At 41.0% G+C, this 14,803-nt stretch overlaps 1 protein-coding gene across 4 annotated transcripts in view; it reads right to left on the bottom strand.

Moving 5' to 3' along the window:
• Positions 1–14,803, bottom strand: part of ADIPOR2 (adiponectin receptor 2) — a 43,565-nt gene that overhangs the window by 15,459 nt on the left and 13,303 nt on the right. For all 4 annotated transcript variants that reach the window (XM_064421264.1, XM_064421267.1, XM_064421266.1 and 1 more), the window contains exon 2: positions 6,236–6,468. In XM_064421264.1, the coding sequence (XP_064277334.1) occupies positions 6,236–6,400 (165 nt within the window). In that variant the 5' untranslated portion in view covers positions 6,401–6,468. The remainder of the gene's footprint in view (positions 1–6,235; positions 6,469–14,803) is intronic.

The raw sequence follows: 14,803 nt of genomic DNA, 5'->3' as shown, positions 1-14,803 counted from the left end.
AAACACAGCCACGCCAATTTCCAAAAGGAAACCTCTAAGCAGGGTGTGCAAAGCTGCCTTTGCTGTCACTGGACCAAAAAAAGTCTTTCATTAGCACAGTGCCAAAACCCTTTAGGCCTGTTGGTCAAAATGTCAAGTACTTGGAGGTTCCTGGAGTTTAGTGTTTTCCTTTTGTAGGTCACCTTCTTATAAAAGATACAGTCCATTTAATACAGCACTTGAAAACAGCTTTACACAACTGGTCATGGCTGACTGCTTGCTGGCACTCATTAAAAACAAGCACTAACATTCAAAACTCATTTAGCAAATAGTCCTAGGACAAAGTCACATTTTGCAGCAGCCTTGCTAGAACACTCTGATTAGAACTAGCTCCCTTCTCAAATATCTTCAGATGGAAAGGGTCTGTTGAATCTCTGAGCTGATTTTCTGATTTTATACTGATTTTCTGTCAAAGCCCACTATCAGACAAGGACCCAGGGCCTCAATGCCAGCATGTGCTCAGCAGTAGCTTGGGGGAGGGCCTGTAGAAATTGCTTCTACTGCAGAAGAGTCTCATGTGCCATTTTCTGCTCCTCTGCCATTGTTAATCCTGACAACAGAAAAAGAAAACAAGCATGCTGGGCTTATGGAAAAAGAAATGCTCTGTTACAAAAATAAACAAAGAGAGATTGAAAGTGTACTGCTGAACTTAACAGCAGAGTCTATCAATCTGAAACAGTTGGAGGAAGATGCAAGTTAACCCACCAGTACAACATTATTTTTTTCTCTTATATCACTGTACAAGGTCGACACACCCCTCCACTGCTGCCCAAATCAGGCAGATAGGATCTCCAGGAGAACAAAGGCAAAACCCATGGAATCTAACCCCTGTGCAGGGAAACTGTTGTGCCAGTGAATTATAAACAGAACTACTCCCTCCCTCTCCTAGTTTCAACACACAGCACAGCAAGCAATGGTTACAAAACCTGCTGACAGGCAGCAAACTCTGAGCAGCAACACTTGCCCTCCCAGAGCACAGAAACACGTCCCAGCAAGAGGGCACAGCTGAATCCAGCTCCAACTCTGCAGCCATCACCCAGACAAATTCCTTGGTACCCCAGAGAGAGTTTTCTGGAGACACAGCAGACATGGAGCATGGCCATTTCCTATATGCATGGCTGAGTGCATCACCAGTTTGCCTTTCCTGCACTTTCAGGCTCTGACAGTCTGTTTATAACGCAGGCACATCAATGCCAGAGAGGGAGGCACCAGCATCTGACCAGCTCAGGCCTGTGGGGCCTGGGAACCTCTCCATAAACATCTTCATACTGTCTAAGTGGGAATACTTGGACATATTCTGTTCTGTGTATCCAAAAATGGTTTGCTGTAGAAAAAAAAAATTACTCTATTCAAGCACTTACTTCAGTGACTAGCAGAGTAAAATTCACATTACTTCCAGTTGTTAGAACAGCAAGTGAAGGAGAAATGCAGATGTTAAGATCTTTTGATCTGAAGCAAAATGTCAACTCACATGCTTTCAAAGAATTAACATTTCTTCCCAAGAGTTGCAAAAATGAAGGAATGGAAGAGGTGATAAAGAAATCTACAGAAAAACAACCTTTGAACACAATCAGCTTTAGAACAAAAGGAAATGTGCTTTGGTGGGAACTCAAATTTGATTTTACCAGGCCTCTTCCATTCACACTCTACCAACAAAATCTGCAATGCAATGAAGGAAGAAGGCAAATACAGAAGTAAATGCCAAGATTTCAGTCATAACTCCAAAGAACCAACAGAAAAATGCCAGACTGAAAAGAAAGCTAAATTGTTTGAAACTTGCAAGCGGATCTACAAAGGATGTAATTTCACACAATCAGAATTTACAAATATTTTTCCCCAGAAAAACTATTCCTAAGACTCAAATGTCTCTCTCTGACCTTCAAGACTTCACCTGTCTTTTTCACTCAGCTGGCATGCACCAGGAAGTCAAGTAAACAATTCCATTTATTTACATGCATCCTTCTGCAATGCCAAAAACTCTGTCTACAGTCTGCTCTTGTAGATAATAAACACTTCTGTAACAGAAAAAGCTTTGAGTAAGTTCAAGTTCAAAGCCTTGAGTCATTTGCTCACTCTAAATTACTCTAAAAATTCTCTTTTGTACCTGAAATTCTGTTACATCCTTCTGCCCTCCTCCTTCAAGTCACTTTGGTATTTATGCTCTAGAAATATTCCTGTAAGTACATGGAGACATCATGAAATTTGTCAGAGGTCAACCAAGTTCTCCCTTCAAAGCCCATACTCCCTGAAAAGCAATCCAGGAGTATTTACCCAAATTTCTTCTGCCCATTCAGATGATTTAAGGGCTACACAAACCTCCCCCCAGAACCTTACTGCAGGTTATCAAACACTTCAAAGCAACAGGTCTCCACCTTATGGGCACATTTTGGTGCCTCACAGGACAGCTGCACGAGCAGCTCAACTTCGTGGAAGATGAAAGGAATTGTCATCCAAGCACGGGGAAAACCCAAGACTGGAACAAAGGCAAAGAAGATGGTTCTGTTGTTTACCTCCTGTCACTGACAGGTTAAAGTACAAAAGGAAAGAGTCAAGCACAGGGTTTCAGGGCTGCATAAAGACCCATTCATCACATGGTAAGAAGTCACATGCATTTGATTGTGTCAGCTTAACAAAGTCACAGCAGGAGAGATTTCTTTAGGAACTATCACTGCTGGAATTACAAAGGCAGTTAAGACTCAGAAACTCGGCGACAGGAGAAAGGATGCTGTCCCAAAGGCAAGGCAATCCAGGATGCTACAGGAGGGAAGCACCTGCTGAAAAATGCCTTATCAGCACATACTGTAAACCAAAGGAAAACAAGTTTAAATTGCTGAAGGAATGAGAAGAATTATGCAGCTTTTGCTTGATGCTTTTCTCACAATCAAGTGCTTATCATGCAGACAAATGGTTACTGTTTGCCCAAGTCACAGGCTCACCACTCACCTGCCACTGCACTAATTTCACATTTAAAGACAACAAGTGTGTATCTAGTCCTTGAAACTGGTATTGGGAAGAAGGGATAATCTATGGACATATTTGCACTCTAGGAGAGAACAAAGAGTTATGGAATAAAACACAGACTGAGAGGTTCAGGTATAAAAAGGATATTGATGGTATATTATTTGTATCTTGTCATAGGAATAGTCATAAAATTGGCAGACTGACAGCACTGGCAGAAGGATGCAGCTGTGTTATTATTATTATTTTGAATAAACATGTTCTATGCCCGTGGCTACTAATTCTTTGCTACATGTATATACTGAATGCCAGGTAGGTGCCAGGGTCAAAAGCCTCAGAAAAAAAAAAACTTTTAGGAGTAAATCTTACTTCTTAGTACCATCTTCATTTTCTTAGCAAAAAATGCTTTATTATTTATGAGGACCAATATTTTGGTCCATCAAAATTATAAGCACACAGTATACAATGCCAGCTGTGAGGAAGATTGAAATTAATTCTGAACAACATAATGACATGCTTCCATGCCTTCCCTCTTAGGCTAGTAAAATAATTCATCAAAAATTCATCAACTACTACCTCTTAAGAGCTTAGACTGCTTACTTCTACAAGTGGAGCAGGAAGTGGATATACAAGTAGGGAAAGGAATCTTGTATAGGAGAGTTTGGAGAAGATTTTACATAAGAGCTGCAATGATATAAGCACGGTAATAGGAGGCACTGGGAAAATAAACAATGCCACATTATCACAGGATAAAAATATACACATTTCTACACTAAATCCTCACGTCCTTGGTCCAGTACCTTTTAGAACACATATTTATTATGATAAAAGCTTTTCCTAAGTAGAACCAGTGGTTCCACCATCCAGACAGGACACAGCCCTCACTGCCTTCCCTCATCCATCATGGAATTGCTGCCACCAGCTGCACGGGGGCTGCATTCAGAGAGAGCACTGATGGAGTGAGCACTACTTGAGCCCTTTACAAGGCTATGTTTGGCTTGAGTGCCTGAGCACTGTTGCCACCTAGCCAAGAACAATATCCTCATATTGCTGCTATCTAAACAGGAATCTCTTCCAGACCAGAGGAAAATGAGGCTTTTGAACTTAGCAGCCACACTAATGAAGGAACACACGTCGCTCTGCTGAGACAGATGCACAGAGCCAGAATGCACAGCAGAGCACGAGAGTGAATCCCAGCTGACATTTGAGCAACAGCTGTGCTGAGGCTTACACAAGGCAGGGGAAGATGTACAGCATAATGTTTTTTCCAGATTATCTGGAAAACTGCAGAATATCACATAATAAAGGCCATTTGGCAAGCCAATATTGGTACTTTTGACAGCAAAGTGTTTTGGGATGATCCATTAGAAGCATCAATTATTCAGCCTTTTAAGACAAAAAACAATTTAAAGACATCATGCTAACAAACCCAAGAAATCACAGAGGACAGGAAAAAAAAATGAAAAAAAAATTAAAAGCACAAGGCCATATATGGCAGAGGAAGTGATGCAGATTAAGATGCAACAGCAAGACCCAAATGGCAAAAACAAATTACTTTAGAAGACCAGTAAAGAGAAATCAAAAGCTAAGAAAGCCAAACATTTGTAGTGAGCCAAAATGAAAAAAAAACAGACTTTTGTTGTACAGATGAAAGAAAAAAAATAAAAAACACAACATGTGCTACGAATGCCTGAAAGAGAGAATGAAAGTATTTCAACTGTTTCATTGCCAAAATGCTGGAATTAAACACTGATTCACCCGGATAATTTCTGTTTAGCTAAGCAAATGTATAGAAATAACTAAAACACATAATCAGTTATGGACTTTTACTTTGGGTATCCCATCCACAGGCTACAGGTAACTCTCATTATTCAACCAGGAAAGTCAGAGACAAGAATGAAAACAGCCTTCAAAGCAGATGATCCCAAACACACCAACAGATAAACATGTGAATTCAAAGTATCTGCTAGCACAACTCAACTTTTCTTTTTCTAACCAGTTTTGGCCAAGACTTTGCACCTTAAACACATGCTTCACAACCTTCCACAAAATGGAGGAAGACTCTGGGTGTTTCCCTTATCAGGATACTGAGAATGTTCTAAAGAAGTTATTGCAGTACAACTGTGAGTGCACTGGCTTGGCTTACTAGACATGAATACCACTCCTGACTTCTCATTACAGGAATGCTTGGAACTAAATTCTGTAAGGGCTCCAACTCATCAAGCTGAGGAAGGCAAATTCCAGTTCTCCTGTCAGCTGATCCATGACACTGGGCCATGCAAACACCCAGAACTTGTGGCAAATGCAATTACAGCCACAGCCCAACATACAGTAAGTAGCACCAGCATGTTTTTGCTGCTGGCTAAAACCACACAGTTGCTGTGACTGAGCTGATGCAGTAAACTCATTAATCCATGATAAATTGGATAGTGAGCCTAAGATGAATGCCTCTTCCACTTAACTATGCTGATATCTATCTGAATATATCCTGGGAGAAGCATTAATTACAGTTCTGGAAATCTCTAACCAGAAGGTGCTTTTGTCCAGTGCTTGGACTGTGTCTTTGTAGCACACCTAATAAAGCTGTGGATACTTTTCTGCATGTTGTGGCTGCTAAAACTTATAAAGGTTCCTGCACCAAAAACTTACAGACATTGCCACTGGCTCAGAAAATCTGTGAGCCAACAGCTGCTAAAGACTGGGAGAGTGTCCTAGGCAAGTTAACACAAGGGGTTTTCCCCACCCTTTTGCTCTTCCTTGTCAGTCTGTTACTGGCTACTGTCTGAGACAGGGCACCATGCACTGTTCAGTCTAATTCCAGCAAGAATGCTTGCAAACAGATTTTGCTGTCCTAATCATCAAAAAGATACCAATTAGCCAAGGTTCTGATTACAAGCAGCCAGAGCCAATACTTCTCCTTTCAGTTACAATTAATTGAAAACTACAGAACAAAAATCTTTTTGTATGAACAGCATCTCAGTAGAAAACAAATCAGTCCTGTTTCTTTAAGGATAAAATAAACACATAAAAGCTGGTAAAACTAGTTACACTCAGTCTTGTCACCCAAGTTCCCATACATTTATTCAACTGAACACTTTTGGAATCCTCCTGGTATTATTACTAAAAGGTTGTAGGCTCATGGTCCACATTTCCAAAAGTTAGATTAAAACACTGAAGCACGCAGGTCAAAACTCATTTTCCCTAGAAAACCTAACAGGTAACCAGTGATATGACTTACATTTTCCTGATCAGAAGACAGTGGTGGCTCCCCTAGAAGCCTCTGCTGAGAGCTGTCCTCTTCAAGGGCTGCCTGTGTGGTTGCAGGGTCAGACATGTGTCCCTTTCTGAGCCGCAGACCTGGCTCTGCAGAACCAGCATTATCGAGTTCCGTTGGTTCGTTCATGAGATGCTGGAGGCCTTCTCAAATATTCTCTTTCCTCTTGGTTCAGTTTGGCTGATTATGTCTTGGCTCTGAAAGAAAAAATCGTTCGTGTAACTCAACTGAAGTTAAAAAGAGGAATGCAAAAGTTGGCTGGCTGGAAGAAGAGCTTGCTTGCAAGCTACCAAACAGCTATGACAACTGCTTTTATACGTGCCCAAAATCCCACAGGATCAATTACACACATTTCTACACTGCTGGGTAACGAATTCTCATCTTGAGACCACTAACAGTTTCATATCCTAACACAAGTTAAACACAACTTTGAAAGGTGACAGAAAGTGAGCTTCAAAAAGCAGTAAATCTACAAAACCAGTCAATTTTCATGAATTGTATCTACAAAACTGCAAGCAGCAGGGTGCTAATGTTATTTAGAAATACACTACTTCTCACAGGTACTCTATAATTATTGTATTTTTGTAGGTATGAAGCTCATACCCAAGCTCCATCATCCAGACTAGGTTTCACCAAAACTAGGACATTAACTCCTGGTATAATAGCAATCAAGCAAAGCTCAAGCAGCAACTAATTTTAGACAGACTGCAAGGAGGGCAGTGTGCAGTACACAGTGTGATTATGCTTCCCTTGCTTAAATTAACATGGTCACAATCACTGCCAGGAATGGGTTTGTCTCTTTACTTGTGCAAGGAATTAGAGGAGACAAATTCAAACACTGTTCATTCCATCAGAGCAATCAGAAACAGGTAAATCCCCCAGAAAACAATAAGCCATGGTTCCTACTCAGAAAATACTTTTACACTTACAACACTGCAAAAAGGATTCAGGGTAAATTTAACTCAAAATTTGAGTTAGTTTGCTAAAGATTTGATCAAATTTACAGAAAAGTTATGACCACTGTTAATCTGAGCCCTGATCAGGAGTATTTTTGGTTACCCATTTGTTTGTACACCCCTGTGTGGTGTCCCTTCAGCAGCCAGTTCAGAGACCTGTGTGACAGTGGCAGCCTTGGGAGCCACAATCTCCAGGGAACTTTGCAGTCTGGGTGCCAGAGAGCATCAGAATGTGTTATGAGAGCGAAGCCACAGCTGAGGCTCCAGAATCACTCTGACAATCTATTCTTTTTGCACTAATCACCTGGTGTCATTCTTCTTACCGTAGCACCTAAGTGCTCTGATGTGACTAACACATAACATTAAAACAACCCATCTAACAAGTTCTAACTTGCCAGTATGCATAATTAAATTGGAATTTTACTGCCCAATAAAAGATGCTGAAATTCATCATAATGTAGGAGGGAAAATTAAAAATATAAGATGGGGAATTGATATTGGCAGTTTTGTAATAAAATGTCACCTCCAAAAAGCCAATAAATAATGTATTCTGTCCTTACAGGAACTCATTTCATTTACATATGATCACTGCAAGACAATTCTCAGCTCTGACAAATGGGCTATAGTTAATTTTGCTGCAGCAGTTTGTAATATTATATCCCCTCAGCTGCCTGGCAATCCTCAGAGGAGAGAGCTGCTAATGAGCAGGTAACAGACTCTGCAGAACTAAATGACACCTCAAGCTGCCCGAGTTCAGCATGGCACAGTGCTTTAATCACCCAGGATGGTAAGGTGACAATCTGACAGCGGAGCAGATGGCATCCCCACCTTGCTGCTACCTTCACTGCAGGGTCAGCAACCTCCACCTGAGATGCAACAGCTCAAATGGCCACAGCTGTTTGCTTGGTAAACACAAGAGCCACAGGAGAATTCAGAGGAGGTTTAGCAACATTACACAGGAAGCTCAGTGAAGAGTTGAGCAAGTAGATTTTAAGAGCAGGAACAAATATTCAGAAAGCCACAGAACTGAAATCTTAACTGTTTTTGTCATATTTCAAGCAGCCAATTCACAATTCTATTTTTATGCAAGAAACATGAAGACATAATCACACTGCCATTTGGCAAAACTGATGTAAGAAAGAAAAGAGTAAGCAACAACAGCTACAGTTTGAAATGAAGCTAATGGGCATCTTAATTGAAAAAGCAAATATAAGAGATGATTTCAGTACAGTACTGTGCTGGGTTTGGCTGGGGTAACCTTTACATGTGATGGAGCCTGGCTTTCCTGATGGGATGGCTGAACACCTGCCTGCCCATGGGAAGTGGTCAATGAATTCCTTGGTTTGCTTTGCTCGTATCCACAACTTTTGCTTTACTTATTGACCTGTGTTTATCTGAACCCACAGCTTCTCTCTTTTATGATTCTCTCTCCCATCCCACTGGGGCAGAGTGAGCAAGCAGCTGTGTGGGTCTTAGTTACTGGGGTTAAACCACAAGAAGTACACTGAACCAATCTGAAGCTGTAGCTAAACCCAGAAAAATGCAAGTAAGCAGAGCAGCTGTTTACAAACAACAGTTACACACAGGCACACCCCCTGCCTGCTCTTCCACACATTTCAAACAGGTAGTCAGTAGAAACAGCCCTAGTTAGTTCCACAGATTGGGCAATTTCATGAGACGTTTAACCAGCAAGTTTTACTGGTTCTTCTTTAAGCCAGATTTAAGCAATAGCATTGCCACTGTGTGCTGCATCACCACCACCATTGCCTAATACCTGTCCTTACATCACCTCTGTGACATTGTGAGAGCAATGCTCTGGGACACAGTACAACCACACAACAGGCTGAACCACGTTTGGCCAAGATGTTTGCAAAAGGCTCTCCTAATAGAAGAAGATAGAGGAATGCCAATGTACATCAGGCCTTGAGGATTTACTTCAGCAGCACTCGCTGCCAAGCATTCACTAAGGTTAAAAATAAAAGATGCATTTCACCTCCAGCCAGTCAGATTTGCATTGAGCAGCAGAGCTGATCTTCAGAGCTCTGCAGAAATAGAAGTTCTTGTTTCTTGAAATGACAGTGGGATTGTTCAGTGAACTGAGATGTTTCCATGCCATTCATGCAGGATCCTCACAGTGCTAAATATGCTTGCCCTAAATGAGCATGCAAAGGTAAGCATGATAAAAGCTAAGCCAAAAGCACCACTACTGGGTTTCACTTCTTTTTAAAAATGTACTCCTGACTGAATGCAACTGGAAGGTGCCTACACAGAAGTGCAAATAGCCTGAAATATTTGTTCACAAATGAAGGAAAGCAGTGAAGATTATAACAGGAAAGGCATAGGTAGTCTTTAAGTTCTATCATAAAGTTTTTATCACTCACAGTTCAGTGAAGGATGATCTTTTCCTCAGAAATTAGGAAATATAAGTATAGTAGAATCTAACCAGGAGATGATGGTTGAACCATTGTGAGGATACTTACTGCCCCATTCTAAGACTGAACAGTTCACAAAATCAAAAACTAGAAAATGGAAAGCTATAGAACACTTGAGGTCTTGGAAAATATTGTTTTGTGTCTCATTGAGATTATCAATCTCATAAATGAAGTCCTTCAACATTTTTTGGTAGCATGCAAATTAAAGGTTTCATTAAAATTAGCTTCCATTTAAAGAGGAAGTTGCCATTATGACTTAAAATCTACTTAATGATTGCATCCATAATATCAGCATGTAGATGAATCAGTGAGTTCCTGCTGTGCTTAAAATAAGCTGAGAAAAGCATCTACAGAGTTTGGTCTGTTGGGTTTTTTAATACAGAAAACTCCTAAATGCTCCATCAGCTTTTAGAAAGGACTCAGCAGTTTGATGCAAGCAGGGTTCTAAACACAGCCCACAAACACAAAATGAGGCTTCAGTCAACTCAGTGTGGCTGCCTTGCCACAAGCCCCAGCAGCAGCCAAGCAGCAGCAGCCAGCCCCACAGGGGGACAGTCAGTGCCAGGCTAGGCTCAGCCCTGCCATCTCTGCAAAGAGAACCAGAAGGCAGCATTATTTCAGCATTCACTGCAGCTGGGCAATGCCACAGGAGTCAGCACCCACAACTACAGCATATTTAGGACACTGCTTCACTCCTAAAGATGATAAGGAAGGACTAGTTACACAAACCTAAGCACCAGAGGATAATGCTATTATTCTCTGTGTGACACTCCCTAGGATCAGCACTGCAGCCCTTCCAACCTCCCAGAACTCACCTGGCACAAGGACAGATTTACTGCCCCAGCTAAATGATGACACATGGTAGTAAAACAAAGAAAACACATTAACAGTAGTGTTTGTAATTAAATTTAAAAGGTCTGTCACTCCCTGGATGGTCAGACTACCTCCCACTACCCCTAAGCAAAGCAATCTCTCCAGTAGTCCACTGTTGTCAGTATGTTCTTTCCTGTAAGCAGTATGAGAATGATCCTCAAAAGGTATTTCATTCTGGCTGTGGCTGGTATTTGGAAGAAGAATGAAAATTGCTTCTCCCTCTCAACTGCATTACTGGCAGAAACTTTCCTGTTCAGGTAGGCAAAGACATCCACTGTAAGCTCTTTCCTTGCTGATCCTCTCCCAAAGCATCCATTAAAGCAGCATAAACAATGTATACACAGTGGATGAATCCTCCTAAGATTAACTCATTCCCCCTAACAGACCTTAAGTTATCAAAAGAACAAAAGACTGTCATGAAAATTTCAGGCTACACATTTCTCAGAACATTCATTAATGTTTAATATTTAATGAAGGGCTTGAGTGCCCGAAAAATCTCATGGGAGAAGCTGTATCAATCTACAAACCCTGCCTTGCCTGTGTCCATGTGCCACGACAGCTACAACCACAAGTGGAATGGCAAAGCTGACTGAACTGAGACTTCACCAAATTCAAGATGTTTAGGCAAGGCCTTAGTAACAGGATAGGCACAATTCCCTTCCCAGAACTGCCAGCACAGTACAAATGGCAGAGCACTGCCACCACAACCATGGACAGACTGACTGGGATAAGAACAGAGCTTATAAAGAGTGTTGGGGAATTTTGTGCCTCTGGAATAGCTGATTCTGGCTACCTTGAGTGAAATAAGGTGAAATACTAATTGAAATGCAGTTCTCTTGGCACATTGTATTTCTACTGCTATCTTCTCCAGGGAGGCTCTGTCACAAGTAGTCCCTCACAAATAATACTAACTTGAAAAAAAGGGACTTTTATCTTTTTTTTTTTCTTTTTTAATTTAACAGTCTTGAGCTTTTTCAGCTCAGGAGTTAAAACATTCACAGTTAACATTCCAAATATTCTCTAAAGCTACAGTGAAAAACAAAGCAAATAAGGCTTTGTATGAACGGGAGGGGAAGGAAATTCTCACAGAAGACTTTGTTTTCTCAATGTACCCTAAAGGAAAAGTACAAATCAGCCTGTAAAAATTCTTTGGAGGTCATCTTTAACAAAGAGGAACAATGAGGAAGTAATCCAACACCTCTTTTCTTGATGTAATTTCCCTAGATAAAGAGGCATGTACAAAACAAAGATTAGACTCCCGCGGAGGGTCAGTGGCCAAAAAGCTGTCTTTTTACCTTGTAAACTGTCACTGGACCGAGCATTTCACAGCGGGCTGCAGAGGCGAACAATCGAGCACATTCTGATGCATTTGCAGTCAAAGAAAGGGAACAAGCCGGCAGCCTGCCTGCACGATCGGAATGCTTCCATTTCAGAGGATCCCGCTACGTTGTTACAGCGTTTGTCCAATTTGTACTGCAAATCGGACCCCATTTTTTAAACTGAGTTCGCAGTTTTGTCAGAGGCTGGCCCACCCCCAGAGCACAATGCCCGGTCCTTACAGACTGGATGACTGCTGTAAATCACTTCTACCCTTCCATAAACCAAAACCAAGTGAATTGTCACAAAGAAGTACAAAACTGAGAATGGAAGTTCAAGTTCTTTTCGGTTAGATTGCACAAATATCCACAGCCCAGATCTGGAAAACTTGCTTTTGGTTCATTTTTCATTAAGTGGCTCAGTTTCTCCAAGTAAGAAAATCCCATCTTTTGCTCTTTTATGATTTTATTTCTGTGGCATGCTACTCACACCAACTTGCTTCATGGCTGCCAACAAAAGATGCAGTTCTGTGTTAGTAACACTTGGGATCACAGACTGTCTACAAGTGAAAGACTGAAATTAAACATCACTTTCCTCTTAAGTGATATTTCAGAATACATACTTTTAACTACTGCCTCAAGGGCATCCAATTCACAAAACTGTTGGGTGATGAAGAAGAAACCAAAGTATTTGGAGCAGAAAAAAAAAAATCCAGAGCTATACCATGAAGTTGAGGTTACTTCCTTTAATCCCTCTACAGAGAGAATCTTTGCATGGGAATATAAAGGGCACCAAGGTAACAGCAATCCATAGGCAAGCATAGCCCTACCCTTCCTCCTAGGAAGCCTGAGTTTCAATCTCTAAAAACTGAATCAAGATCTTTTACTGCTCCAGAAAATGCTCCAGGGCCTGGAGCAATTGTATAAATACAAACACTGCAGCCATGCTTTTAAAACCAAAGAGGAATATGCACATTTCAGGCTGCAAACTTCCAACAGCAAATCATTAGGACAGCCGAGCTGCCTTCAGAGCTTCTTAGTGGACATCTCTTTATTATTTAGATGTGCAGATTTAAGGCCTGGCTGGTGCCCAGAGGGGGCACTTCCACTTTCCCCTCTCTGGGCAATAAACAGCTCCACTCCTCCCTGGTGTTTGTCACACAAGCCCCTCCAGGTGACTGTGGAAAAGCATTCACCACTGGAAGGGAACGAGATGGTCATTTGCCATGAAAGACACAAATGCTGTCAAACACGTGCACTGGGGGAACAGCCTGGACAGTGTGACAAAGGGCAGCACCCCACCCAAAGGTTTAGCTGTATATTTTACAGGCAGCATTTTCCTAATCTATGGAAAACTGGCAGTTACCTGTTGGCCTGACCTTTAATTGTTATATATGTACACACCACAGCCTTTATTATGACCTGTTGACCAAGGGCAGACCACGCCCGGCACAGCAAACCATCACCTCACCAAGATCACTAATTTTAATAGAGGCAGGTTGTAAAAAGCTGACTCTTTCCTATTTTTAGAAGCACCTGCTCTCTAGTTTTACTGATAACTTTGATTAAGCTTTACTCACGAGGTGAGCTCGCTCATCAGTGTTTTGTTTTGTGGCCAACAGGTTTGGTTTACAAAATGTTTCCATTCCCATATTAGTAAAAAAATAAGAATGAAGCAAAGTTACTGTTTCACTTGCCCTCAGCAATGGCATTTCTTCAGCTGAAAACAGCACATATTCTTCTCCTCAAGAGCCATAGTGTTGTTTGCAACAAGTCAGACAAGTTAAAAGTTGCTACTTTTCTGTACAAAAATGCTACATGAACACCATAGAAACAGCATCCACATCAACAGAATTGTATCAGTCTAGGATCAGAAAAGTGGTGGATCATCTTTCACATTCCTTTTTAACAATCAAAATTCAAGGAAAAGCAGCAGATCCACCATAACTAGACTGCATCTAATTTATGCCAATTAGAAGCAGATTTAGTAAAGTGGTTGAAGTTCCACATAAGACCAGGTAAAGCTATTTACTAATTACTTTACTTCCTTAACGAATAGCCAGAGAATAATTTCGGTTTTAAAAGACAAATATTGTTGAGAATTAGGAAAAGCTGATGTGAAGATTTAGTCTCCTCTACATTTAGTGCCACTCCTTCAGATATAAATTTATTTCCTGGTAACATAGTTCATCTTGAATTCTGAAACAAGCCCAAGGACAATGATATTGTAAGACACCAGTGATGCAATTTTAAAGCAGAAATGTTAAGTTAATCTTTTACTTTCTACTGTCCAATGACTAAGGAGAAATTTCAAAACACCCAAGTCTCCTTATGAGAATACTGCTAAAATGAAGTAGGGCTGTAGATTGAACTCAAAACACATCTGCAGGTCCAAGACCAAGAGACTCACACAAAATGTCATCTTGCTGTGGTTTGTTTGACCAAAATGCTTCTGCCAGTACCACTGTGCTCCCCACAGAGGTTTTTCCTGCAGTGTGTGGTCTAACCAGTACAGCTATTGCAGTGTAAATTCTAGGACTGAAACAGTTTAAGGTCATGAACATGTTTCATGTTAACTTACAAGCAATCAGGAAGCATTTTGTGAATATACATTAGATGTTTTCCCTGACTTAACAGCACTTATTGGTGCATTCAGACAATCATTTTGGGATGGGGGGTGTATGTGTGTAACCCACACGTCTTTCAACTCAAAAAAAACCCCTCAAAACCAGAAAAACCCTCCAAACACACAATGGAATAAAAAAAAATGTTGTAAATGAGCTGGGCAATGACGAGCATCTACCTTCTAATACTTTCAGTGCAAAAAAAAATATTGTGTCCCTACTTTGAAGCATGTAATTGCCATCCACCCTTTGTAACAGAGCTACACTGCTTGCTAAGCACAATGAGGACTGGCTGTAACATTGGATTAGTGACAATCAGCACCAATACAGG

Source organism: Passer domesticus, chromosome 5 (genome assembly GCF_036417665.1).
Source record: "Passer domesticus isolate bPasDom1 chromosome 5, bPasDom1.hap1, whole genome shotgun sequence".
Taxonomy (NCBI): Eukaryota; Metazoa; Chordata; class Aves; order Passeriformes; family Passeridae; genus Passer; species Passer domesticus.
The sequence above is the reverse complement of the archived record's forward strand: the minus strand, read 5'-3'. Positions and strand labels throughout refer to the sequence as shown.